We start from the raw sequence: 24,425 nt of genomic DNA on the forward strand, positions 1-24,425 counted from the left end.
CCGCCACCTGCCACCCCTTCCCGAGTGGCCGAAGCCCCGGGTCTGCACCGCTAAGTGGTCGCGCCCTAAGAGCATGGCTAGTCGGGGTTTACCACTTGGGATTTGGGACCCGCTGTCCAGACTTGCCTCAGGCTGCCGGGGTTCGGGGGGCGTCCTGCTGGGATCTGACAATTGGTAGTGTGAGACTCGGGCTTCCTCAGACCCCTACTTCATTTAGGAGGGGCGCCCCCGCCCCGTCAGGCCCAGGGCGCGCTCCCCTAGAGAGAACACTTGCGCACCCGAGGCTTTGTCCGCGGACTTTACTCAAACACGAGCCCCACGCGACCACCCTTTCAATTTAGTGACAGTTGGGGGCCAGCACCGAGATCACGTGGCTCAGAAACCTGTTGAGCGAGGCCTGCAGGGAGGGGCTGAAGTCTCCGGGGTAGTGCCGGGCGAGGGTCACCAGCAGGCAGTGGACCAGCAGCTGCGGAGAGGGAGTCGTTTCCACGCGGATGCACCCCCCCTTCCCTGACGGGAGCCCCCTCCCCCGGCGACAGGGGTCAGACCCCGCCGGCGAGCTCACCTGGAACTTGACGGGGTCCACGCGCAGCTTATGCGCGTGCAGCTCACGCAGAGCCGACAGGGCGCTGGGCAGGTCGTCCAGGTGGTCCACGGCGAGGGTCAGCGCGTCGGCCACTTTCTGGCCGTGCGCTCTGACCTGGGCGGAGCCGGGGCTCAGGTCCAGGTGGAGGAAGTAGGTCTTGGTGGAAGGGAAGGCCAGGAAGGTCCTGCGGGAGGAACGGCGAGTCAGGCTGGGGAGGAAGGAGGACGCTTTCCCGAGCGGGCTGAAGGCAGGGGAGCCCGGGGCCTGTGCGCACCTCTCCAGGGCCTCGGTCGTGTAGACGCCGACGTTACTACCCAGCTTCAGCCACAGCGCACGCACCGCAGCCCGGTCCGCCGCCTCCAGCACCATCGTGGAGCCCGCCCGGCCGCGCGCTCGGAGCCTTGATGAAGCCCGGGTTGCGCCTGCGCGTATCGGCCCGCGGTCCCCTTGGCCTCCTGGGTTCGCCGTGCCTCTGGTCGCAGAATCTGGCCCCAGGGGCCCGGAGCGCTCCACGGAGCGTCTGCTCCGACCTGGGGCCTTCCTAATCGCCCTGGACCCTGAGGCCCGTATTTTTGAAGGTTTACTCTATGGAAACTAATATTTAGTATGTATCAATATTAGGTTGCCCTGAATTTTAGCGTGGATTTTGGCATTGAACGTCAGCTTATTCTACCTCCCTCCCGAGTCTATTATGACACCTTTCTGAGTCTATTTTCTCATTTATGGTATATAAGGAAGGTAACAATTTCTTCTTTCCAAGGTTGTGCCTGGTTCATAACAGACGCCCCTTTCTGACAATGAGCATTTATAATGGGTGCCTAGGATATATCCCAAAATAATAGCTAATACCTATGCAGCACTCATGCTGTGCCAGGCATCACTATACATCCTTTTGTTTTTTTTTAATTGCGTTGAAATTCATGTAACGTAAAATTTACTGTCTTAGCTATTTTAAGGTGTACAATTCAGTGTCTTTAATTACATTCAGAGTGTGTGCAGCCATTACCACTGTCCAGTTCCAGAACGTTTTCATCGTCCCAAATAGAAACTCTGTCCCCATTAGCCGTCAGTCCATAACCCCTGCCCTCCAGCCCCTGGCCATTACCAGTCTTTCTGTCTCTGTGCATTTGCGTATTCTGGACATTTCATGTGAATAGAATCATGCAATATATGGTCTTTTGTGTCTGGTTTCTTTCACTTAGCACGTTTCCGAGGTTTATCCATGTAGCATGTATTGACACTTCGTTGCTTTTTATGGACGGATAACATTCCATTTTATGGATAGATAGATCACATTTTGTTTGTCCACTCATCTGTTGATGAACATCTGGGTTGTTTCCACGTTTAGCCCAGGCCCTCATTTTTCCTAATAATAAAATAAGGAAGACTGCCTCTTACAGAGCTCATACTGTGCCACCAGCTGTGCTAAAAGCATGACACACTGAGTCAGGGAACCTGCCATCGCATTTTCTGAGGATGACACTTGGGCCCAGGGAAGAAAGGACACTGCTCTCAGTCGGGGGCTCAGGGCTGGACGACTACCAGGACTGGGCACTAGGGGCATTCTCCATGGGAAGGAAGCACATCGGAGTGCAGGCGCCCACACCCCCACCCCACCCCCCGGGCTCTCTTCTCCACTGCTGCACTGGGGTGAGTCAGTGGGCCTCAGGGTGATGCAGTGGATCCTGAGCTGGGCCCCCCAAATCAGTCCTTTAGACCCTGTGAGTGTCCTGGGGGTGTACCAGGTGAAAGAGGCATATCCAGGAAATTGCCTGGCTCTGCAATGGCACTGCTCACCCCAATTTCCTCTAGACTGTGCATGTACTTGGGAGGCACTTGTTGGAGAGGGGGTACTCAGTGAGCCTCTGAAGAAGTGTGATCTCTGTGTTCTCCCCACCACCCAACTCTGGGAAGAGCCCTGGGAGAGCTCCAAGGTCCTAGGCTGGAGGTCCACCAACTCTCAGCACAAGTGTGTGTGCCATAAAATGTAAAGACAGGAAACAAACCCATTATTTGAGCAAACCCGCGATGAATATGCAAGTCTCTGGAATTCGGTAAAGGGCGGATGTACTCAGCAAGTCACTCCAGGGTGAGGGTGAGGGCTGCCCAGAGAATCCCAGGCAGTGGCAGTGGGGACCGGCTCCGCCCCTCTTCTGTACTGTTTTCCCCTTCCCTCTCTTTACCTGCCTCGGAGAGTTGCTTGGTCCAAGGCAAAGAGAGCCACCCCGACTCCTGGCACGGTTCGTGGACACAAAGAACCGAGGCTACAGAGGCTGCAGCCCACTCAGACTTTATTCAAAGATCGGGAAGTGAGGGTGCCCAGAGCGCCAGAGGGCCCCAGGCCAGGGTAGGAATCGCGGAGGCTCCAGCTTAACGGTATTTGGAGGTCAGCACGGTGCTCACACTGGCCAAGAACTTGTCCAGGGAGGCATGGACCGAGGGCGTGAAATCGGCGGGGAGGTGGAGAGCCAGGGTCACCAGCAGGCAGTGGCTCAGGAGCTGCGGAGAGAGGGGGTGTCAGGGGCTGCGGGGTTGGGGGAGTGCCGCCATGCTCCACCTCTGGAACCCCACCGCACTCTCTGCCTTGCTAGCTCAGATCTCTCCCGACCCGGCCCGCGAGCTCACCTTGAAGTTGACCGGGTCCACACGCAGCTTGTGGGCGTGCAGGTCGCTCAGCTCAGACAAGGCATCGGGCAGGTTGTCTATGTGGCCCACGGCTTTGGTGAGCGCGTCGGCCACCTTCTTGCCGTGCCCCTTGATCTGGGCGGAGCCGTGTCCCAGGTCGAAGTGGGAGAAGTAGGTCTTGGTGCTGGGGAAGTTTATGAACATCCTGAGTGGAGAAGAGACGGGAGAGCGGGCTTAGGCCGGTCGGCCCAGGACCAGGATGCGACGGGGCGACCGGCCCCATTCCCAGCCGGGCAGGTGGGCTGCTCACCTCTCCAGGGCCTCTGCGCCATATTCTGCACTGTGGTTGCCAATCTTAGACCAGGTGCCCTTGACGTTGGTCTTGTCGGCGGGAGACAGCACCATGGTGGGTTCTCTCTGAGTCTGGGTCAGGACCAGAAGCGTGCAGGGCTGGCAGTGCGCGAGCCTTTATGCCTGGGGCGCGAGGGGCACGCCCGATCGCGGGCGCGCTCATTGGCTGGCGCGGGGCCGGGATGCGCCTATGGACCTGGACAGCAGGGGGCGCGCGGCGCAATGTCTGCGCCTGGCTGGGCGGTGCGTGCTTCGCTCCCAGTTTGGGGAGGGACCTGGAGACTCTGGCCAGGGTATTCGCCCTCCCACCGGCTGCTTCCCGCCCACTGCGTCCACCTTCCCCGGAAGTGCTATCCTGGTCCCAGCTGGCGGGGGCCGGTTTGTGGAGCGGGTTGGGTGTCCGCTCTTCCACTCTTTAGAACCCCTGAGGGATGGAAGAAATGAGTAGGTCAGCCCGTCCCACCCACCCTGGACCTAGGCTTGGCACACGCTAGGCATTTTAAATTTGGGCAGAATCAGTGAATGAATGGGCGATTCGGTGCGTCTAGTTCAGGCCAGAGACGGATGCACACAAGACGTGTGCGCATCGCTGACATGTCCTCAACAAATCTCTACTGGAATCCCTCCGGCTGGGGGGCTCCGGGTTCAAGTTTCTTCTTCCAAGGTGGTAGTTGCTGCACCCCAGCCTTTTTTTGGGGGGGGGGTGAGCCGCGGGGCACGCAGGATCTTAGTCCCTCAACCAGGGATCGAATCCGTGCACCCTGCACTGGAAGTGCGGCGTCTTCACCACTGAACCGCCAGGGAAGTCCCCACCCCGGCCCTTTTAAGGCAAGATTTGAGGAACATTTCTCAGCTGATGTCTTACATTCACAATATGGGAAGACCTCCCACAAAGATATAAGGAAAAGACAAATGACTTATGAGAACGATTGACAGAGAATTTTAACAGGAAATTAATGGAAATATCAAAATGACCAACAAATATATGAAGTGAGACAGAGCTGAATGAATTGGCCAGAAGACAGGTAGAGGAGACACAGTTCAGTGAGAAGAGCAGGTTGAAGAAAAATATGCCTAAGGTAGAATAGTATTTTTGACCAAAAAATAAAAAAAGTACAGTTGTAGATGTAGCTGTGTCCCCTCAGCACAGGATAGGAGCCAGTGGGGTCAGTCCCAAACTGTGAGCCTTGGCTCTTTCTGCGGGGGTTAGGTGGACAGGACAGAGGGATTCTCTCTCTCCTTTGAATCACACAAAAAGGGTGTGTGTGTGTGTGTGAAAAAAACCATGGGTGGATTTTAATTTAATTCTTTAGTGTTTTTCTATATTTAAATGAAAGCGAATTGGGCTGTGGGGCAGAGGAAGAGTGTGTGGTGGAGAGGGGGAAGCCACTCCCCAGCTGTTCGAAGAGGTCCTTGTCCAGAAGAAAGTGGTGAGCAGGGGCCCCACCACTCTCCCCAAACTTTTATCCAGCGCTGGGTGTTGCCCTGAAGATGGGGGCTTGGCTGGAGGTGCTGATAGGGTCCCTAAGGGCTACAGGGTGGGTGGGGTGTGCAAGGTTCCAGCGTGGAGTCCAGGGCACTGGCGCGCGGGACAGGGGCCTTTGTGAAGGTTGCTCACAGCACCAAGGCAGAACTGCCGGGAGACCCCACAAAGAGCCTGTTTGTGGTGTTTGTTGTTTGGATCTAACTGTATCTTTTTTTTTTTTTTTTGCGGTACGCGGGCCTCTCACCGCTGTGGCCTCTCCCGTTGCGGAGCACAGGCTCCGGACGCGCAGGCCCAGCGACCATGGCTCACGGGCCCAGCCGCTCCACGGCATGTGGGATCCTCCCGCACCGGGGCACGAACCCGCGTCCCCTGCATCGGCAGGCGGATTCCCAACCACTGCGCCACCAGGGAAGCCCCTAACTGTATCTTTAAGGGGGATCAGAGAAACTGCAAAACAGGGTGCCATTTTAGGACTACCCACCTCGGGCAGAGCCCTTGCAAGTCAGAGCTTGGTTCAGCAGATTCTGGGAGGCCTCAGCCTTAGCTCCCATCCCTCCTCAGCCCTCCCATTCCTCGTTGCTGGGAACCACCCCGACCCCGGCACGGTTTGTGGACACAGAGAACTGAGGCTACAGAGGCTGCAGCCCACTCAGACTTTATTCAAAGATCGGGAAGTGAGGGTGCCCAGAGCGCCAGAGGGCCCCAGGCCAGGGTAGGAATCGCGGAGGCTCCAGCTTAACGGTATTTGGAGGTCAGCACGGTGCTCACACTGGCCAAGAACTTGTCCAGGGAGGCATGGACCGAGGGCGTGAAATCGGCGGGGAGGTGGAGAGCCAGGGTCACCAGCAGGCAGTGGCTCAGGAGCTGCGGAGAGAGGGGGTGTCAGGGGCTGCGGGGTTGGGGGAGTGCCGCCATGCTCCACCTCTGGAACCCCACCGCACTCTCTGCCTTGCTAGCTCAGATCTCTCCCGGCCCGGCCCGCGAGCTCACCTTGAAGTTGACCGGGTCCACACGCAGCTTGTGGGCGTGCAGGTCGCTCAGCTCAGACAAGGCATCGGGCAGGTTGTCTATGTGGCCCACGGCTTTGGTGAGCGCGTCGGCCACCTTCTTGCCGTGCCCCTTGATCTGAGCGGAGCCGTGTCCCAGGTCGAAGTGGGAGAAGTAGGTCTTGGTGCTGGGGAAGTTTATGAACATCCTGAGTGGAGAAGAGACGGGAGAGCCGGGCTTAGGCCGGTCGGCCCAGGACCAGGATGCGACGGGGGCAACCGGCCCCAGTCCCAGCCGGGCAGGTGGGCTGCTCACCTCTCCAGGGCCTCTGCGCCATATTCTGCACTGTGGTTGCCAATCTTAGACCAGGTGCCCTTGACGTTGGTCTTGTCGGCGGGAGACAGCACCATGGTGGGTTCTCTCTGAGTCTGGGTCAGGACCAGAAGCGTGCAGGGCTGGCAGTGCGCGAGCCTTTATGCCTGGGGCGCGAGGGGCACGCCCGATCGTGCTGTGCTCATTGGCTGGCACAGGGCCAGGAGGTGCCAGCCTGGAAAGCTCGGTCTCGAGAGGGTGCGGGAGTGCTGGAGTCCCAAGTGGGCCCCACCCAGTCCTGGGGCCCACTCTTTTCCCGCTCCTGTGGGTCTGGGAGCTCACACACGTTTCCGAGCCACGCAAACCCACTGGCACCCGAGTTTGTCCCCAGCTGGTGTAGCCTCGAGGTGTCTATTTGCCAGTCTTGGAGAGGAGCACAGTCTTTTCCGAAGTGAAACAAGCTGCTTTCGCACTAAACTTTTCCCCAGGATGAAGAGCTGTAAACTGCCCATGTAAATAATGTGGGTGCAGGATGTAACAGGGGGGAAGTACTTTAAGCATCGTACCCACGATGGTGGGCAGGCCCTGGCACAGAGCGGGTTAGCAGGTGTTGTCATGGACAGTGGGGGCATTCCACTCAGCCAGGGTCAGGGCTTGGCATCCAGCAGCCCCTCCCCACCCCCTGCTTTGGACTTGGTCCCCCACTTCCCAGCCCTGCACAGATGTGAGATTATCAGCCGGGGAACCATTCTCATTCAGAGTTTGGAGAGCTCCCAGGGTCAGGCTCCTGCATTTGCAAAGGCTCTAAATGGAGCACTAAGATCCCTGCACCAGTGCTGCAGAGGGAAGAGAGGTTGACAGGGCACGTGTGTGTGTGTGTGTGTGTGTGTGTGTGTGTCTGTGTAAGGTGGGCGCCATGGCCTAGGGACCCCAGAGACTGAGCGGGGCGGCTGGAGCTGGGGTGGGGTTTGGGTGGCCGTGGGCCTGCCAGGCACCCACCCTGCATTAGGATCTTCTAAATTATTTAAAAGACCCAGCGCGGTTGGGGATTTTCCGTCGGATGCATCAGGCTCAGCTCGCTTAGGGACAAGCCTAGTATCGCACCTCATGTTGACGTGACATGGGTTGTGGCCGTAGAGGTCTTCCTTCCTACCCCCACTCCCTGCCCCAGGAGATTCAGAGGAAGGGACTAACTTGGACCAGGGCAAGGCAACTACAGAGTGAGTGCTGGAAGTAGGGGAGAAGATGGGAAAGAACAGAGATGAGGGTCTGTGGAGCCCTAGGCCACGAAGTCTGTTTGGCCTCAGGCCAGGAACTTGCCCCCTAGGCCTCGGTGCCCCGCCTAGCTGTTAAAGAGGCGAAGATTCAGGCTTGCGGCGCCTGGAGTGAGGTAGGGACGGAGACGAATTAGTGTGTGAATGAGAACGTGCTTTGCAAATGGTATGGCACCGCACGGGTGCCAGATGCGAGGTGAAGCCGAAGACCCTTCCCCCATCCGAGCACGCGCTCGGCCCCACCACATTCCCCTGCCCCGGGAGGGCAACTGTTCTGTGCAAGCCTCTGGGTGTACACACCCGGCCCGGACCCCCAGACTGTCAGACCGGGAACTGTCCTCGTTCAGGGTTTGTTGAGTGCCCAAGGTCCCGTTCCTGTGCCCCTGGTTCCATTGTCAGCAAAGGTTGGGGATCCTGCCCTAAGATTCCGCGAGGCTCCCCTCAGGACCCGGAGCTTCTCTGCCCGCAACTGTGACGTCAGTCCGCCTGCTCCCCAAAGACCACACCTGCGCGGGGTCCAGACTTTTGAGGCTTGTTTATTGACATGCGCAGACCTAGACCCGGGGCACAGAACTCAGTGGTACTTCTCTGTCAGCACTACCGCCAGGCCCGTCAGGAACTTATCCCACACCACCTGCATCTCCACCGTGAACTCGCCCTGCAGGTGGGAGGCCAGCACCACCTGGAAACACTGGATCAGCAGCTGCGGGAGAAAAGGCCGGTGAGAAGAGCTCTGTCCTCGCCAATTCCTTGCCGAATGCCTCCCCACCTCGGCTGCGCGCGCGAACCCTGCTACGTCCCGGGGTGGCTCACTGGGAAGTTGGTGGGGTCCACGCGCAGCACATGTGCGTGCAGGTCAGCAAGCGGGCTCAGGGCCGCGCGCAGGTTGTCCATGTGCCGGACGGCCACTCCCACCGCCTCGAGCACACGTTGTCCGTGGCTCAGCAGCTGCACCTCGTCAGGGCGGTCGCCCAGGTGCTTAAAGTAGGTCTTGGTGCTGGGGTACACCGTGAAGAGCCTGCGGGAGCAAGGGTGAAGAGGGAGGGCGGTCCCTCCAGCGTCTGCGCCGCCCAGACCCCGCGAACCCCCGGTCAGGCCCGCCCCCCTCCCGACTCAGGCCCAACACCCCAGTCTCCGCCTCGCTACGATTCTGGAGACCCAGCCCCAACCCACCTGAGCAGAAGCTCCGCCCCGAAGGGCGCCTCGTGGCCGGCGATCAGGTCCCAGACCTGTGCTACTTGGGCGCGCTCCTGGGCGCTGAGCATGGCGTTGGCGTGGCTGCTCTGGGTGCCGCGCCCGCAGTCCCGGCCTCCTTATAGCGGCCCTGCCCGCCGGCGCCCTGCCCGCCCTTATCTTCAGGAGCGCGGCGGGAACCTGGGGACCCTGGTTGCCAACCCAGGTCCCTGTCACCGCGGAGGAACTGAATCACGCCGTGTGTGTGTGTGTGTGTGTGTGTGTGTGTGTGTGTGTGTGCGCGCCTTGGCTGCAGACTTCAGGGGGATCTACAATTATTCCACAGGGAGCTGATGGAGGGATTGGGAGAAAGAGCGCGGAGGGCCAGGAGGTGTCAAGGGTCCTCTCAGTGCCTGAGCTGTGACAACAAGCTTTGAGGAAAGGCCCCTGAGTCCCTACACATACCCTACACATACCCTACGCATACACACAATACGCTGACTGAAGCGACAGACTGGGTGATTTGGGAGGCGGGAAAGAGGCACAAACTCAGGTCTGACCCGAGAAAACGGCGTGGGCGGTCCTGGGCTGTTCTGCTCCCTCCGGTCGCGACTCTGGGGTCCTCAGGACCAAGGACCGCCCCCAAAGCACCCTTGGAGTGACCTCCAGGCCGGGGGTGACACTAGGGTCGGCAGTGTTCCTGCGAAGCCTCCATTCCCTCCCTTCATTCTCCTCCGCTTCCCCCAATACTGAGACGCACAACCAGGCTCCCTCCATCCTCATCCATTTATTGGGGGTCCTGGGTGGAATCGTAAGAGGGTGCAGGGGAAGGGGAGGGCTCGAAGCCTGCCCTGGGGGTCGGGAGGCATCCTCAGCGGTACTTCTCGGTCAGGACGCGGGACACGATGGACAGGAACTTGTCCCAGGCGGCGTGCGCGTCGGCCGTGAAGTCAGCGGGGAAGTGCGAGGCCACCGTGACCAGCAGGCAGTGGGACAGCAGCTGGGGCGACAGGGTGGCTCAGGGCGGGCGCGGCGCGAGCGGCGGGCACCCAGCCCCGTCCCCGGACCCCGCCCCGCCCCGGGCCCCGCCCCGCGCCCACCTTGAAGTTGACCGGGTCCACGCGCAGCACGTAGGCGTGCAGCTCGCTCAGCTTGGAGAGGGCGCCCGCCACGTTGTCGATGCTCTTGACCGCGTCGCCCACGGCGGCCACCACCTTTGAGCCGTGCGCGCGCAACTGCGCGGAGCCCGCGTGCAGGTCGAAGTGCGGGAAGTAGGTCTTGGTCTGGGGGTAGCTGGAGAAGAGCCTGCGGGCGGGGCGGGCCGGGCCGGGACACGTCACGTTTGCACGCGGGAGTTAAAACGTAAATATTAGGGCAAAAAGTGCAACTTGACCCCAATATGAACATTTTAAAGACACACAGGATCGGTATCGCGGACTTCAGCTGTTGCCCCAGCTCCAGTATGGCCCGGCCCACCTCACCCTCACCGCCCTGTCCTCCAGTCATTCGTTCCATCCTTCACTCACTCATTCAATCAACAATGATTGTGGAGACCTGGGTGCTGGGCGCTGAGGGAGGGACACGATCGACCCTCGTCACTCTCCCCATGCCCCTTCTCTTGCTCGCTGACCGCCGAGCACCCGCCTCACCGCTGCTCGTGCTCACTGAACCTGCATATGTGCCCTCCTCACTGACCCTCCTCACTGCCCCCTCCTCACTGTCCCTCCTCACTGTCCCCTCCTCACTGACCCTCCTCACTGACCCTCCTCACTGTCCCCTCCTCACTGTCCCTCCTCACTGTCCCCTCCTCACTGACCCTCCTCACTGACCCTCCTCACTGACGCTCCTTGCTGACCTATCCTCCCTGACCCCTCCTACTGACCCCTGTCCTCAATGACCCACACTGTCCCCTACCAGGCTCCATCCCAGCCCAACTGGTGCTCACCTCTCCAGGGCCTCGGTGCCGATGATGTCTGCCTGTGTGGAGATCTTGCCCCACATGGACACGATGATGGTCCTCTCAGCCCTGGTCAGAGACATGGTGGCGGCTGAGTGGGAGCTGGGTATGCTAAGAACTGGTGTCCGTGGTGCTCAGCCCCCAGGGTCCCCTTATATATGTGGAGCCAGGGTGGGGGCCAGGCTGTGGTCATCGCTGGGAGAGGGGAGGGGGCCATGGGGGGTGGGTCTCTTATCAGATCCAGTGACAGTGGGCAGTCAGGGCCCGGTGGGCCTGGTGGGGTGAGGGGCTATCACTCCGGCTGCCCTTGCTGGGCCTTAAAGGGGGCGTTGGCCGCAGCCTGACCAGACTCCAGGGGAGATAGGGGCCCAGGCAGCCCAGTGCTGCACTGCCCTTGTCCATTTCAGAATCACAAAATGGGAGAAGCCAGAGGAGCAGTGCCCACACACCCTCCTCGGCTGGCCTGTGCCCGTGCTGCCTGCATTGCTCCTCGGTGGGTCCTGTGGCTGGACCCACATGCCAGCATCCCCCCCGCACCCCCCTCCCCCACAGACACTGGCTCTAGGATCCCTGGGTTTCCTCCAAGAAAGCAATGGTTTTGCCAAGTGGGCCCTGAGGAGGGAGGTACTGACTGGTTCTGTTCCTGAAAAGCTGGAGGAGGTGGCTGGTCAATAAGAGAATCCTAATGTCATGTGCTTTTGGGGACTACTCTGTTGCTCACCACGTTATTATTTCAACATACAATACAGTTGATTTTTTTAAACGTACTGCTCTGTGAATTTTGACATGTGTGTAGATTTGTGTAACCCCACCACAGTCAGGACACACAACAGTTCTATCAGCCCCAAAACTCCCACAGGCTGCCCCTTTGCAGTCTCACCTTCCTCTGTCCCCTAAACCCAGACAACCACTATAATTCTGTCTTTTTCAAGAATATCCTATAAATGGAACCATACGGCATGTCATCTTGTAGGACTGGCTTCTTTTACTTAGAATAATACCCTTGAGATCCATGCATGTTATTGCCGGTATCAGTAGTTGGCTTCCTTTTATTGCAGAGTAGTACTCCACGGTACTAATGTTCATTCATTCTCCCACTCAAACATGTGGGCTTTTTCCAGTTTGGGGCTATTACAAATAAAGCTGCTATGAACATTCTTGTGTAGGTCTTTATGTGAACATAAGTTTTTATTTCTCTGGGATGATACCATATCTAGGAGTAGGATTGTTGGTTCATGTACTAACTGTATGTTTAACTTTGTAAGAAACCACTAAACTGTTTTCCAGAGTGGCTTTACCGTTTTGCATTCCACTCAGCAATGAAGGGAAGTCCTAGTGTCCGTGCATCTTTGTCAGAATCTTTACATGTTAGTCGTTCTGATGGTTGTGAGAAAATATATCATTGTGGCTTCAATTTGTGTTTCCCTGATGGCCAGTGATGTGCAGCATCTTTTCATGGGCTTATTTGCCATCCATGTATTCTCTTTTTAATTTATTTATTTATTTATTTATTTATTTATTTTTGGCTGCGTTAGGTCTTTGCTGCTGTGCACAGGCTTTCTCTAGTTGTGGTGAGCAGGGGCTACTCTTCATTGCGGTGCATGGGCTTCTCATTGCGGTGGCTTCTCTTGTTGCGGAGCACTGGCTCTAGGCATGCAGGCTTCAGTAGTTGTGGCTCGCGGGCTCTAGAGCGCAGGCTCAGTAGTTGTGGCGCATGGGCTTAGTTGCTCCGCTGCATGTGGGATCTTCCTGGACCAGGGCTCGAACCTGTGTCCCCTGCATTGGCAGGCGGATTCTTAACCACTGCACCACCAGGGAAGTCCCATATATTCTCTTTGGTGAAATATCTCTTCTGGTCTTTTGACCATTTTAAAATTGGGTTGTTTGTTTTCTTATTGTTGAATTTTGAGAGTTCTGTATATATTCTGGATACAATCATTTGTCAGATATGCAATTTGCAAATATTTCCTCCTAGTTTGTAGCTTGTCACTTCATTTTCTTAATAGTGTCATTTGCAGAGCCAAAGTTTTATTTTTTATTAATTAATTAATTTATTTTTTTGCGGTACGCGGGCCTCTCACTGTTGGGGCCTCTCCCGTTGCGGAGCACAGGCTCCAGACGCGCAGGCTCAGCGGCCATGGCTCACGGGCCCAGCCACTCCGCGGCATGTGGGATCTTCCCGGACCGGGGCACGAACCTGCGTCCCCTGCATCAGCAGGCGGATTCTCAACCACTGCGCCACCAGGGAAGCCCCAAAGTTTTATTTTTGATGAAGTCTAATTTATCAAGTTTTTCTCTTAAGATTCATGTTTTTAGAGTCATGCCTGAGAATTCTTTGCCTAATCCCAGGTCACAGAGACTTTATCTATGGTTTCTTCTAAATGTTTCATAGTTTATATTTTACACTTAGATCCATGATCCATTTTGAGATAATTTTTGTATGAAGTGTGAGGTTTATGTCCAGGTTTTTTTTCTTTGCCTATGAGTGTTCAATTTTTCTAGCACCTTTTGTTGAAAACACTATACTTTCTCTATTGAATTGCCTTCTCTAATTCATTTGTAAAAGATTAATTTGACATATTTCTACAGGTCTATTTCTGTACTCTCTATTTTGTTCCATTGATCTATGTGTCTATCCTTCACCAAAATCACACTGTGTTTATTACTGTAAACTTTATGTTCGGTCTTAAAATTAGATCCTGTCCCAAGAATGGGAGAAAACATTTGCAAATCATACATCTGATAAGGGACTGATCCACAATATAAAAAAACTTACAACTGAAAAATAGAGACAAAAAACTAATTGAAAACTGGGCAAAGGACTTTAATAGACAATACTCTAAAGAAAACATACAGATGTCCAATAAGCACATGAAGAGGTACTCAGCATCGTTACTCATTAGGGAAATGCAAATCAAAACCAAACAGAGCACACTCACTAAGATGGCTATAATCAAAACCCCTAACCCTGAACTCTAACCCTAACCTTACCTACACCTATTAGAATGGCTATATTTAAAAGACAAATAACAAGTGTTCGTGAGGAGGTGGTGAAATTGGAATTTTTAGACACTGCTGGTGGGAATGTAAAATGGTGCAGCTACTGTGGAAGACAGCCTGGCAGTTCCTCAAAAGGTTAAACATAGAGTTCCCATATGACCCAGCAATTCCATTCCTTAGTATACACCCAATAAAATGAAAACATACATCCACTCAAAAACTTGTACTGTGTTCATAGCACCAACCACTATTTATAATAGCCAAAAAGTGCAAAAAACCCAAATGTCCTTCAACTGATGAATGGATGAATCAAACATGGTATAATCTATGCAATGGAATAGTATTCCATCAAAAAAAGGAACAAAGTACTGATACATGAATGAACCTTGAAAAAATACATATTGTGGGACTTCCCTGGTGGCACAGTGGTTAAGAATCCACCTGCCAATGCAGGGGACACAGGTTTGATCCCTGGTCTGGGAAGATCCCACATGCCGTGGAGCTAAGCCCATGTGCCACAACTCCTGAGCCTGTGCTCTAGAGCCCACGAGTCACAACTACTGAAGCCCACACACCCTAAAGCCCACATGCCGCAACTGCTGAGCCTACATGCCACAACTACTGAAGCCCATGTTCTCTAGGGCCCATGTACTGCAACTACTGAGCCTGAGTGCTGCAAATACTGAAGCCCGCAGGCCTAGAGCCAGTGCTCCACAACAAGAGAAGCCACCACAATGAGAAGCCCACGCACCACAACGAAGAGTAGCCTCTACTTGCTGCAACTAGAGAAAGCCCGAATGCGGCAACAAAGACCCACCACAGACAAAAAAAAAAAAAAAAATTAAAAATACATATTGTATGATTCCATTTATATATATGTCAAGGACAGGCAAATCCTTAGAGACAGAAAGTAGATTAGGTTGTCTGGGGCCGGGGTAGTTGGGGGGTGTGACTGCTAATGCGGATGGGTTTCCTTTTGGGGTGATGCAAACGTTCTAAAATTGTGCTGATGGCTGCATAACTCTCTGAATATACTAAAACCCGCTGAATTGCACACTTTAAATGGGTGGAATATATGGTATGTGAATTTTATCTCAATAAAGGTGTTAAAAGACTGGGTGATGTCATTCCTCCCTCATTATTCTTTTCCAAAATGGTTTTGGTGATTCTGGTTCCTTTGCCTTTCCGTATGAATTTTGGAGTTAGTCAAAGAGTTATCTGCACAAAAGCCTATTAGACTTTTTACAGAATGGGTAAACGTTTCCCGCGTGGAGAGTTCTGATCACAGATATTTTGCTGAACTATTCTTAGAGAAAATTGTGAGGCTCAGACAAGCCCTCTGATTGGAAAATGTGTACAAGAATAAGCAAGGATCGAGCACCTTCTGTATGCCAGACACTGTGCTTGGCACGTTATTGTGCCATGATGTTGGTCTCTTCTACGTCCAAGCCGGGCTTGATGGGAGTGTGGAGGTTTGAATGCAGGAGCTGAGTCCAATGGATACCTCCCCACTGCTGAGCAGAGAGGGCGGGGATCTCACCTGGGCTGTTGGTGCCTGTCTGTGGCCTGGAGGTAGAGTCTGCCTTCATGGAAGCCCCTTCCCGGTCTCTCCCTACTTTCATTTCACAGCTGTGCCCCTCTTCTCCTGTGACAGGGTCACCCTCTCCCAGGGAGGTGCCCACCCTCCACTGGCCTTAGGCTTCTTGCTACCTCTCCTGGCAGTGCTGACTCCAGGGCCCCAGGTGTTCACAGGGAGTGTGGCTTTGTCTCTCTGGGTTCATTCCAGAATGGGATGAGCCTGGTCCTCCCCAGTCACCTCTGGCTGTTGCTTCGTTCAGAAGGAAACTCCAGGGCCACCACCAGCATATGGGCCTTCCGTAAGGGTATGTAAGCCTGATCCTGAGGCTTCAGCTCCTAGAAAGGAGAGGTGTCAGCAGGGAGACAGACAGAGACAGATGGACAGACTGGCAGAGAAAACAGACTGAGCGAGGGAGACAGAGGAGGCTGAGCGCCAGGTGGAAGGTCACGCAGAGGGAGGGAGTCTGGAGGTCCTGGGTGAGGCTGGAGCTGGCCTGCCATGTGAAGGTATTAAGTCTGCCAGAGGGGGAGGCACAGTAGGGTCTCAGTGAGGGATGTGTCTGGGAGAAGCCCCCCAGCTGCAGTGTCTGGGGTCTGTGGCCAGGAGCCAGTGTGGGAGGTAATGAGTGTGGACTCTAGGCCTCCCACTATGGGGCCGGTCCTCCCCTCCTCTCTGGCCTCAGGGCCTCCTGTTTCTCTCCCGGCAGCACCTCCCCCTATCCTTGGCCTCCATAAGAGAGGGAGCCACAGGAAGCCACTTTGTTTCTGAAACTACCAAGCCCTGCAAAGCATTGGTGTGGGCAGGAGCCCTTTTCTTTTTTTACTTTTTTCATTGTAAAATATAGCACAAGATTACATCATAGCCTAATGAATTATGTCATAGCCTAATTAATTATTATAAGGCACATATTCAGCAACCCAATCCTCCCCAAAGGTGACCCCTACCCTGACTTACCTTCTTGCTTTTCAATAACTTAAAAAAAAATTATTTACTTATTTATTTAGTTTTGGCTGTGTTGGGTCTTTGTTGCAGTATGTGGGCTTCTCACTGCGGTGGCTTCTCTTGTTGAGGAGTATAGACTCTAGGCTCACGAGCTTCAGTAGTTGTGGCTCTTGGGCTCTAGAGCGCAGGCTCAGTAGTTGTGGCGCACGGGCTTAGTTGCTCTGCGGCATGTGAGATCTTCCTGGACCAGGGCTCGAACCTGGGTCCCCTGCATTGGCAGGCAGATTCTTTTTCTTTTTTTTAGTACTTTCTTTTTTTTTTTAAGATTTATTTTATTTATTTATTTATTTATTTATTTATTTTATTGGCTGCGTTGGGTCTTCCGTTGCTGTGCGCTGGCTTTCTCTAGTTGCAGCAAGCGGGGGCTACTCTTTGTTGCGGTGCGAGGGCTTTTCATTGCAGTGGCTTCTCTTGTTGTGGAGCACAGGCTCTAAGGCACACAGGCTTCAGTAGTTGTGGCACACGGGCTTAGTTGCTCTGCGGTATGTGGGATCTTCCTGGACCAGAGCTCGAACCCGTGTCCCCTGCATTGGCAGGCGGATTCTTAACCACTGTGCCACCAGGGAAGCCCAGGCGGATTCTTAACCACTGCGCCACCAGGGAAGTCCCTCAATAACTTTTTACTACCCAAATATGTGTCCTTAGGCACTTTAGTTGGTTTTGCCTGATTATGGCCTTCAGGTACATGAAACAGTACAGTGTCTTCTGTCACCCATGTTTGTGACATGCCAGAGATGCTGTGGGTGTTCATTGTCATCTCTGTGTTGTATTTCCTTGTAGGAATATATCACAAAGTTACACAGGGTACTGGGGAATGGACATTTGGGTTCTTTAGTTCTTGGTTGCTGTGAATGATGCTGCAGTGAACATTCTGTCAGATATATTCCTAGGAGCGGGGCTGCTGGGTCTAGGGCATGGGAATTCTCAGCTTCAGTAATTAATGCCAGACCGCTTTCTGGAGCAGCTGTACCACCTTGCATTCCCCTAGTGATGGTTGAGTTCCTTGTTCTCTACATCCTTACAAACGTTTGCTGTGGTAGGTCTCCTGGTCTCAAATTTTAGCTATTCTGGTGGGTGTGTATTAGTTTCTCACATGGTCTTAATTTGCACTTTCCTAACGCTGATGAGCTTGGGCCCCTGTTCACATATTTGCTGTCCTTTGGATTTCCTCTTTTTTTTTTTTTTTTTTTTTGCGGTACGCGGGCCTATGGCTCACGGGCCTAGCCGCTCCGCGGCATGCGGGATCTTCCCGGACCGGGGCACGAACCCGTGTCCCCTGCATCGGCAGGCGGACTCCCAACCACCGCGCCACCAGGGAAGCCCTGGATTTCCTCTTTTTTGAAGTTTCCAAGTCATGGCCATTTTTCTACTGTGTTGCCAGTCTTATTGATTTATAGGAATTTTAAAAATATTCTGGATATAAGTTCTTGTCAGTTTCACGTGTCTTATATCCCCCAGGTCTGTACCTTGCCTGCATGCTCTTAGCACTGTTTTTGAATGGAAGTTTATAATTTTAATGCAATAAAATTTAGTGATTTTTAAAATTGGGTTTAAAAATGTTGTACCTTTCGGGCTTCCCTGGTGGTGCAGTGGTTGAGAGTCCGCCTGCCGTTGCAGGGGACACAGGGTCGTGCCCCAGTCTGGGAGGATCCCACATGCCACGGAGCGGCTGGGCCCGTGGGCCATGGCCACTGAGCCTGCGCGTCCGGAGCCTGTGCTCCACAACGGGAGAGGCCACAACAGTGAGAGGCCCGCGTACCGCAAAAAAAAAAAAAAGTGTTGTACCTTTCTATACACAACAGCCAAAAGGTGGAAACAACCCAAATGTCCATCAGTGGAGGAATGGATCAACAAATCATGATACTTCCGTACAATGAGATATTATTCAGCCATAAAAATGAAGCACCAACACACCCTGACATGGATGAACCTTGAGAACATGATACTAAGTGAAAGAGGCCAGACGTGAAAGGCCACATATTGTGTGATTCTACTTATATGAAGCATCCAGAACGGGCAAATCCAAAGAGACAGGAAGTGGATGAGTGGGTGCCAGGGGCTGCGGGGAGGGCAGTGGGGAGGATGGGGAATGATGAAAATATTCTGGAACTAGTTAGTGATGATGGTTGCATCCATTACGAATATACGAAATGTCACCGAATTAACTGTTCACTTTCAAATGGTTAATTTTACGTTGTGCAAATTTTACCTCAGTTTTTTAAGCAAGTGGAATAAGCGTTGGACTGAAGGCTTCAGTGAAGTGAACCTTCTGTATTACGTTTCTAAGAACTTTACTGTTTGGTCCTTTGAGCTGGGCAACAGTCCACCTTGGACTGATTTTGTGTGGTGTGAGGTAAGGTCTGTTGTGTGGCCCTAGCTAACATTTACCAAGTGCTTTCTAAGTCCTGGGCATAGACCGATACTCCTCATGTTGGGTATTTGACCCTCACAGCTCTGTGAGAGAAGTTTTATTTTATTATCATGACATGTTTTAAGATAAGGAAACAGAGGCTTGGGAAGGTTACGAAACACGTTCAGTTTCAGTAGAGGGGGACCAGCCCCAGTGGGCAGAGGAGACCAAGGTTTGTTGTGGGCAAGGTCTTCTGTCTCTGGGCCTTGCATTCCCTGCCTGAAACAAGAGGAGCCTGAGCTTGTGCAGGACTTCAGGGTGCTGAAACCTGCTGGCCTCTGGGCCGAATTCCAAGCCCCAGGCTTGTTCTGAGCTTGTGCAGTTGGGCCTGAGTTCAGAGGGCCCTGGTCTCAGCAGAAGACGGAGGAGGTATCTGCATACCCTCACCCAAAAGCAGCCCCAGGTGACCCTGGGCAGGGTCAGGTACCTTGTGAGCCCCAGTTTCCCTGGTTTAACCTCGGGTGGGGGTTAGAATAGCCTCCACCACACTCTTAAGAGGGATAAGCTGTCACCATGTGACCTTGGGACACAGCAGCATGAATTCAAGATTATTGTGGTTCCTATTGTAGGTGAATGATTCTTTCTGGGCAGAGATGGTGGAGATGTCAAGGTGGGTCTGAGATAGGGTCTGTGAGCCCCGCCTGGCCCTCTGGCAGTCTGTGGTGGCTCTATCAGGCCCAGACCAAGTGGCAGGACTGATAAGGCCTGGCCGTCCAAGGAGCCTCCTGGCCCTGCCCCGGGGAGTGGGGGGAGAACCCAGGCTGGGAGGAAAGGTCAAGAGTTTCTGTTTCCAAGAATCCACTTACCTTCCAAAAAGCAGGTTACTAAAGAGAGTTATTTAAATTTAAAATGAGGACTTAGACGTGTGGGGTGCTGGCAGGGAGGAGTCTGAGGACATACCCTGCAGTGAGCAGAGGCTGGGCCTGGGCACATCATTGTTCAGGAGACCATTTGTTCCCACTGCTGTTACTGGTGAGGAACCTGAGGCGCAAAGTAGGGCCAGCCTACCCTCGGTCCCTCTGGCTGCCGGCACCAGGCTGGATTGGCCAGGGAGTGACCATGAGCCCTGGTTTCCCTAACAGCCCAGTGAGGCAGACAGACAGACAGACAGACATGGACTGAGATACTGCCAGTGAAGGTGATGTGGGACTCGGACCCCGCTTCCTCCAGTCCAGCCCTCCGACAGCCCTGCACCTGGGCCTTGGGAAGGGTTGTATCCAGGACCTCTGGGAGCGGGGATCCTGGTGAGCTCCCATCACCATTCATGGATTCCAGTGCTTGTTACAATAAAAAGACATTAGCCACACAGCCAGAAAAATAAACAATGGATACTTTTGTGAAGGTTGCTAGCAGGGAGAGGGCCCTGAGTGGGTAATTGAGGAATGATGGTTTCTCCATGTCTGGGCCTTCCCCCAGCCCAAGGACAGCCAGGTTCTGGGGCCATAGGACCATCCAATGGGGCAGCAGCATGTCCAGGGAAGTCGGAGGAAGGAGGCCTGAGTCAGAGTCCTGGTTCTTATGTCTGGGCACCCGCAGATTCCCAGCACCCCCGTGGGGAGGCCCCCATTACCACAGCTAGCCCATCTACCCAGCTCTCCCAACCTCACATACTGCTCCTGTGCCCTTGTCTCCATTCTGGGGACATTCATGGGAACTGGGGGAGAACTCAGAAAACTTTTGATGATACATAAAATCAATATATTCTAGACTGGGAAAAAGGCTTGCAGAATCTGTAACAGAGAGTAACTAACCCTCGCAAAATAAAAATACATCAAAGAAGGACAAACAAACCAAAAGGAAACATGAAGGCAATTCTTAGGCTCTGGCAAATAATCAAGTGATACAGTTAGTTCTTCTCCTCAGTAATAAAAAAATGCAACATAACACACTATTTCCTTTTTTTTGAAATTTTGGGAAAAAATAAAGTCCATGCTATGCAGCCCTGGGCAGGGCAATATGTTGGTGGGCAACGTCTAAGACATTTCAGATGCATGTACCCGTTATCCTGGCAGATTCAACCCATGAATCTGTCCTGCAAAATACACGTTTGTGTCATCTTCAGTGCAAGAGGTTACTTTGGCAATGAAAATCTCATTCCTTAGCCCATTGGTTACTTTCTCATGCATCTGATGTGCTTGAAAAGATTTGGAAACAGTTGCAGTAGACTGTTCACTACAGTAATCTCCGGGGGAAGACTGGGATGGGGTGGGTGGGGTGATTTTTTTTTACTTTTTAAAAACAGCTGTACTGTGAGATAGAATTCACGTATCATACATTCCACCCATTCAAAGTGTGCAGTTCAGCGGGTTTTAGTATATTCAGAGAGTTATGTGACCATCACCACAATGTTAGAACACTTTCATCACCCAAAAGAAACCCCATCCCCATTAGCAGTCACACCCCCCCAACTACCCCAGCCCCAGACAACCTAATCTACTTTCTGTCTCTAAGGATTTGCCTATTCTGGACATTTATATAAATGGAATCATACAGTATCTATTTTTTCAAGGCTCACTCATGTATCGGTACTTTGTTCCTTTTTTATGACTGAATACTGTTCCATTGCATAGATTATACCTTATTGGATTCACCTATTCATCAGTTGGAGGACAGTTGGGTTGTTTGCACTTTTTGGCTATTATGAATAGTGGTGCTATGAACACAGTACAAGTTTTTGAATGGATGTATGTTTTAATTTTATTGGGTACTCTATGTTTAACCTTTTGAGGAACTGCTAGGCTGTCTTCCACAGTAGCTGCATCATTTTACATTCCCACCAGCAGTGTCTCAAGATACCAATTTCACCAACACTTGTCATTTTTCTTTTGGATTATAGCCATCCTAGTGGGTGTGATGTGTTCTCTTTCTGGTTTTGATTTGCGTTTCTCTAACGAGGAATGATGTTTGAGCATCTTTTCACGTACTTCCAGGCTACTTGTCTATATTCCTTGGGTAAATATCTATTCACATCTTTTGCCCACTTCTCAGTTGGCTACTTGTCTTTTTCTTGTAGAGTTGTAAGAGTTTAAAATATATATATTCTGGATACAATTCCCTCATCAGATATATGACTTGCAAACATTTTCTCACGGCTCGTGAGCGCTGTTTTAACTTTGTTGGTCTTGTCCTTTGAAGCACAAAATTTCGCAACTCTATTCAGGACAATTAACTTCTTCTTCGGTTGCTCGTGCACTTGGTGTCGTATTTAAGAAACCTCTGCCTAGCCCCAGGTCACGAGGACTTAACCCCCGTGTTTTCTCCTAAGAGTTTTACAGAGTCAGCTCTTACATTTAGGTCCGTGATCCACTGAAGTAATTTTTTTTTTTTTTTACTTTTTTATTTTAGTCCTTTATGTTTCTAAGAAAGAACTTTCTGCCCAAAGCAAGTGTTCCTTTTATAACGAATAAAGCAACATTTAGAGAAAGATTCCTTGAACCGTACGACTAACCCAGCCACACAGTCCCGCTAGCCTTCCCGCTGGCTCTTCTCCCCACTCCACAAAGGGGCCGCGTCCCGCATGCGCACGAGCACAGCACCCAGAGACGGCCTCGCGCCTGCGCACACGGCAGCCTGCGCCTGCGCAAACGCCTTCGGTCCGCGCGCAAGCATTTTATGCGCGTTTGCCCCGTGCTGTTGCGCGAATCTCGCGAGCGTTGCCGGCCGCGTTAGGGGGAGCCTGGTTTGCGTCACTGTCGCGCGGGAGACGTCTGCTTGGCTCCCCTCGGCCCCCGCCCCCAACCAGTCCTTAGAGCGCTCTGTTCCGCGTCCCCGGCCCGTCCACCTGGGGGTCCCCACCGCCCCCCACCCCCGTCCCGTCCCGGCCTTGGCCCCGGCCCGACCCCTCCCCAGGCCCCCGGCGGGATGGGGGACAACACCAGCCCCATCAGCGTGATTCTGGTGAGCTCGGGGAGCCGGGGCAATAAGCTGCTGTTCAGGTACCCCTTCCAGAGGAGCCAGGAGCACCCGGCGTCCCAGACAAGTAAGTGGGCGCCGGGCGGAGGGCCTGGCGCCGCCTCCCTCGCCGTTAGCGGAGAAGTCGTTTCCTTTTTCCTTCTTATCGTACGGGCGGTGCCTTCTCATCACAGAGTGTTGGGGAAGGATAGAAAAGTAAAAAGAAGCAGGGAAAAAAAAAATCACTCATAGTTTTAGCATGCCGAAGCCACTCCTGCTAACGTTTCATCGGTGTCTCTGGCCTTTTAAAAGAGCTAAAGCACCGTATGAATGTATTCAGCTTGGATTAAGTACGAAATCCAGGTACATCGGAAGTTTTCTTTGACCTCTTCCCCCCAGTTCTGCTGCTCCTCCCTCGCTTGCAGGGATCACCACTTACCATGTTCATAATTGTTCCTCCTGTACATAGACACCAAATATACCTCCATAGAAAAATAGTTTATTGCTTTGGGTTTTTTCCCCCTCTCACATAGCTGTATTGTTCTCAGTCGCTCTTTTTTCCATTGGGCCATCTGCCTTGGAGCATTTTCCAACCTAGTAAACAGATCACCTCCCTTTTTGGTTGTACACAGCTACCTGGTAAGAACATGCCCTTTCCCTATGGGTGGACGTGTAGGTTACTTGCAGTTTTTCACTATCATGAATGTTCAATTTGTAATTTATGTGATTTAAAAAATTACTTTTTAAAAAAATACATTTCATTTTTGGCTGTGTTGGGTCTTCGTTGCTGCACACCGGCTTTATCTAGTCACGGCGAGCGGGGGCTGCTCTTCGTTGCGGTGCGCGGGCTTCTCATTGTGGTGGCTTCTCTTGTGGAGCACGGTCTCTAGGCACGCGGGCTTCAGTAGTTGTGGCACGTGGGCTCAGTAGTTGTGGCTCGTGGGCTCTAGAGCGCAGGCTCAGTAGTTGCAGCGCGAGGGCTTAGTTGCTCCGTGGCATGTGGGATCTTCCTGGACCAGGGCTCGAACCCGTGTCCCCTGCAGTGGCAGGCGGATTCTTAACTACTGTGCCACCAGGGAAGCCCTAAAAATTACTTTTAAATTTCTAACTGTGGTACAAAGTTTTAAAGGTACAAATGGATTTAGATTATGAAAGGAAAGTTCTTTCATCAATCCTAGCCACCCACATCCCCTTGTAGGGTCAGGTGCTGTTACCATTTTCTTGTGCATCTTTGCGAAACCTTCTGTGTAAATACAAGCATATACATGCATTGTTTTATTTTCTAAACACAAGTGAGCACACAATTCACACTGTTCTGCCCTGTTTTCATTTTCACTTTACATCTTGGATATAGATTCAGAATTATCAGAATCATGGGAGGAATTTGCTGTGATTTAGTCATCCAGTCTTCTGTTGATGGGCATTTAAGTTGTTTCCAATCTTTTGCTAATACAATGTGAATGTCCTTTATGGATATATATTTTCATTCTGCAGAATATATGATCAATTCACAGAAATGGGGTGTTCATATCCAAGGGATGATCGGCTGTGTTTTTTTGTTTTAATTTATTTAATTTATTTTATTTTTGGCTGTGTTGGGTCTTTTGTTGCTGCACGCGGGCTTTTCTCTAGCTGTGGCGAGCAGGGGCTACTCTTTGCTGCGGTGCATTGGCCTCTCATTGCGGTGGCTTCTCTTGTTGTGGAGCACGGGCTCTAGGCATGCCAGCTTCAGTAGTTGTGGCTCGTGGGCTCCAGAGCGCAGGCTCAGTAGTTGTGGTGCACGGGCTTAGTT

At 52.8% G+C, this 24,425-nt stretch overlaps 6 protein-coding genes across 8 annotated transcripts in view; 1 reads left to right on the forward strand and 5 right to left on the reverse strand.

Annotated features, from left to right (window-relative positions):
• Nucleotides 1-283: 283 nt before the first annotated feature.
• Nucleotides 284-1,079, reverse strand: HBQ1 (hemoglobin subunit theta 1). Its single transcript, XM_027118054.1, has 3 exons — nucleotides 861-1,079; nucleotides 566-770; nucleotides 284-466 (listed from the first exon to the last, which is right to left on the reverse strand). The coding sequence occupies exons 1-3, from the start codon at nucleotides 953-955 to the stop codon at nucleotides 338-340; spliced, it is 429 nt and encodes a 142-aa protein (XP_026973855.1). The 5' UTR covers nucleotides 956-1,079; the 3' UTR covers nucleotides 284-337.
• A 1,781-nt stretch (nucleotides 1,080-2,860) lies between these two features.
• HBA1 (hemoglobin subunit alpha 1) lies at nucleotides 2,861-3,700 on the reverse strand. Its single transcript, XM_027118055.1, has 3 exons — nucleotides 3,522-3,700; nucleotides 3,212-3,416; nucleotides 2,861-3,085 (listed from the first exon to the last, which is right to left on the reverse strand). The coding sequence occupies exons 1-3, from the start codon at nucleotides 3,614-3,616 to the stop codon at nucleotides 2,957-2,959; spliced, it is 429 nt and encodes a 142-aa protein (XP_026973856.1). The 5' UTR covers nucleotides 3,617-3,700; the 3' UTR covers nucleotides 2,861-2,956.
• Nucleotides 3,701-5,687: 1,987 nt separating this feature from the next.
• LOC113626424 (hemoglobin subunit alpha) lies at nucleotides 5,688-6,528 on the reverse strand. Its single transcript, XM_027118056.1, has 3 exons — nucleotides 6,351-6,528; nucleotides 6,039-6,243; nucleotides 5,688-5,912 (listed from the first exon to the last, which is right to left on the reverse strand). Exons 1-3 carry the CDS (start codon nucleotides 6,443-6,445, stop codon nucleotides 5,784-5,786), a joined length of 429 nt encoding a protein of 142 aa, XP_026973857.1. The 5' UTR covers nucleotides 6,446-6,528; the 3' UTR covers nucleotides 5,688-5,783.
• A 1,609-nt stretch (nucleotides 6,529-8,137) lies between these two features.
• On the reverse strand, nucleotides 8,138-8,962 carry HBM (hemoglobin subunit mu). The gene is made up of 3 exons (XM_027118058.1): nucleotides 8,795-8,962; nucleotides 8,435-8,639; nucleotides 8,138-8,324 (listed from the first exon to the last, which is right to left on the reverse strand). Exons 1-3 carry the CDS (start codon nucleotides 8,884-8,886, stop codon nucleotides 8,196-8,198), a joined length of 426 nt encoding a protein of 141 aa, XP_026973859.1. The 5' UTR covers nucleotides 8,887-8,962; the 3' UTR covers nucleotides 8,138-8,195.
• A 600-nt stretch (nucleotides 8,963-9,562) lies between these two features.
• HBZ (hemoglobin subunit zeta) lies at nucleotides 9,563-10,878 on the reverse strand. Its single transcript, XM_027118057.1, has 3 exons — nucleotides 10,740-10,878; nucleotides 9,895-10,099; nucleotides 9,563-9,794 (listed from the first exon to the last, which is right to left on the reverse strand). Exons 1-3 carry the CDS (start codon nucleotides 10,832-10,834, stop codon nucleotides 9,666-9,668), a joined length of 429 nt encoding a protein of 142 aa, XP_026973858.1. The 5' UTR covers nucleotides 10,835-10,878; the 3' UTR covers nucleotides 9,563-9,665.
• An 11,575-nt stretch (nucleotides 10,879-22,453) lies between these two features.
• The window catches only part of NPRL3 (NPR3 like, GATOR1 complex subunit), a 33,154-nt gene continuing 31,182 nt past the window's right edge, over nucleotides 22,454-24,425 (forward strand). For 2 of the 3 annotated variants that reach the window (XM_027118067.1, XM_027118069.1), the window contains exon 1: nucleotides 22,454-22,721. In XM_027118067.1, the coding sequence (XP_026973868.1) occupies nucleotides 22,604-22,721 (118 nt within the window). In that variant the 5' untranslated portion in view covers nucleotides 22,454-22,603. The remainder of the gene's footprint in view (nucleotides 22,722-24,425) is intronic. The other variant, XM_027118070.1, reaches the window with a different exon arrangement.

This window comes from Aethalodelphis obliquidens, unplaced genomic scaffold (assembly GCF_003676395.1).
Source record: "Aethalodelphis obliquidens isolate GAN/ISIS:26980383/991018 unplaced genomic scaffold, ASM367639v1 scaffold18, whole genome shotgun sequence".
Lineage (NCBI taxonomy): Eukaryota > Metazoa > Chordata > Mammalia > Artiodactyla > Delphinidae > Aethalodelphis > Aethalodelphis obliquidens.

What these genes read in the sequence shown, in the direction of transcription:
- HBQ1 (XM_027118054.1), bottom strand. Translation starts at nt 955, where the DNA reads ATGGTGCTGGAGGCGGCGGACCGGGCTGCGGTGCGTGCGCTGTGGCTG. An exon ending in ACGACCGAGGCCCTGGAGAG is followed by an intron (nt 771 to 860) that starts GTGCGCACAGGC and finishes TTCCTCCCGCAG; the next exon opens with GACCTTCCTGGCCTTCCCTT. An exon ending in TGGACCCCGTCAAGTTCCAG is followed by an intron (nt 467 to 565) that starts GTGAGCTCGCCG and finishes CCCTCTCCGCAG; the next exon opens with CTGCTGGTCCACTGCCTGCT.
- HBA1 (XM_027118055.1), bottom strand. Translation starts at nt 3,616, where the DNA reads ATGGTGCTGTCTCCCGCCGACAAGACCAACGTCAAGGGCACCTGGTCT. An exon ending in GGCGCAGAGGCCCTGGAGAG is followed by an intron (nt 3,417 to 3,521) that starts GTGAGCAGCCCA and finishes TTCTCCACTCAG; the next exon opens with GATGTTCATAAACTTCCCCA. An exon ending in TGGACCCGGTCAACTTCAAG is followed by an intron (nt 3,086 to 3,211) that starts GTGAGCTCGCGG and finishes CTCTCTCCGCAG; the next exon opens with CTCCTGAGCCACTGCCTGCT.
- LOC113626424 (XM_027118056.1), bottom strand. Translation starts at nt 6,445, where the DNA reads ATGGTGCTGTCTCCCGCCGACAAGACCAACGTCAAGGGCACCTGGTCT. An exon ending in GGCGCAGAGGCCCTGGAGAG is followed by an intron (nt 6,244 to 6,350) that starts GTGAGCAGCCCA and finishes TTCTCCACTCAG; the next exon opens with GATGTTCATAAACTTCCCCA. An exon ending in TGGACCCGGTCAACTTCAAG is followed by an intron (nt 5,913 to 6,038) that starts GTGAGCTCGCGG and finishes CTCTCTCCGCAG; the next exon opens with CTCCTGAGCCACTGCCTGCT.
- HBM (XM_027118058.1), bottom strand. Translation starts at nt 8,886, where the DNA reads ATGCTCAGCGCCCAGGAGCGCGCCCAAGTAGCACAGGTCTGGGACCTG. An exon ending in GGGGCGGAGCTTCTGCTCAG is followed by an intron (nt 8,640 to 8,794) that starts GTGGGTTGGGGC and finishes TTGCTCCCGCAG; the next exon opens with GCTCTTCACGGTGTACCCCA. An exon ending in TGGACCCCACCAACTTCCCA is followed by an intron (nt 8,325 to 8,434) that starts GTGAGCCACCCC and finishes TTTCTCCCGCAG; the next exon opens with CTGCTGATCCAGTGTTTCCA.
- HBZ (XM_027118057.1), bottom strand. Translation starts at nt 10,834, where the DNA reads ATGTCTCTGACCAGGGCTGAGAGGACCATCATCGTGTCCATGTGGGGC. An exon ending in GGCACCGAGGCCCTGGAGAG is followed by an intron (nt 10,100 to 10,739) that starts GTGAGCACCAGT and finishes CCCCGCCCGCAG; the next exon opens with GCTCTTCTCCAGCTACCCCC. An exon ending in TGGACCCGGTCAACTTCAAG is followed by an intron (nt 9,795 to 9,894) that starts GTGGGCGCGGGG and finishes CTGTCGCCCCAG; the next exon opens with CTGCTGTCCCACTGCCTGCT.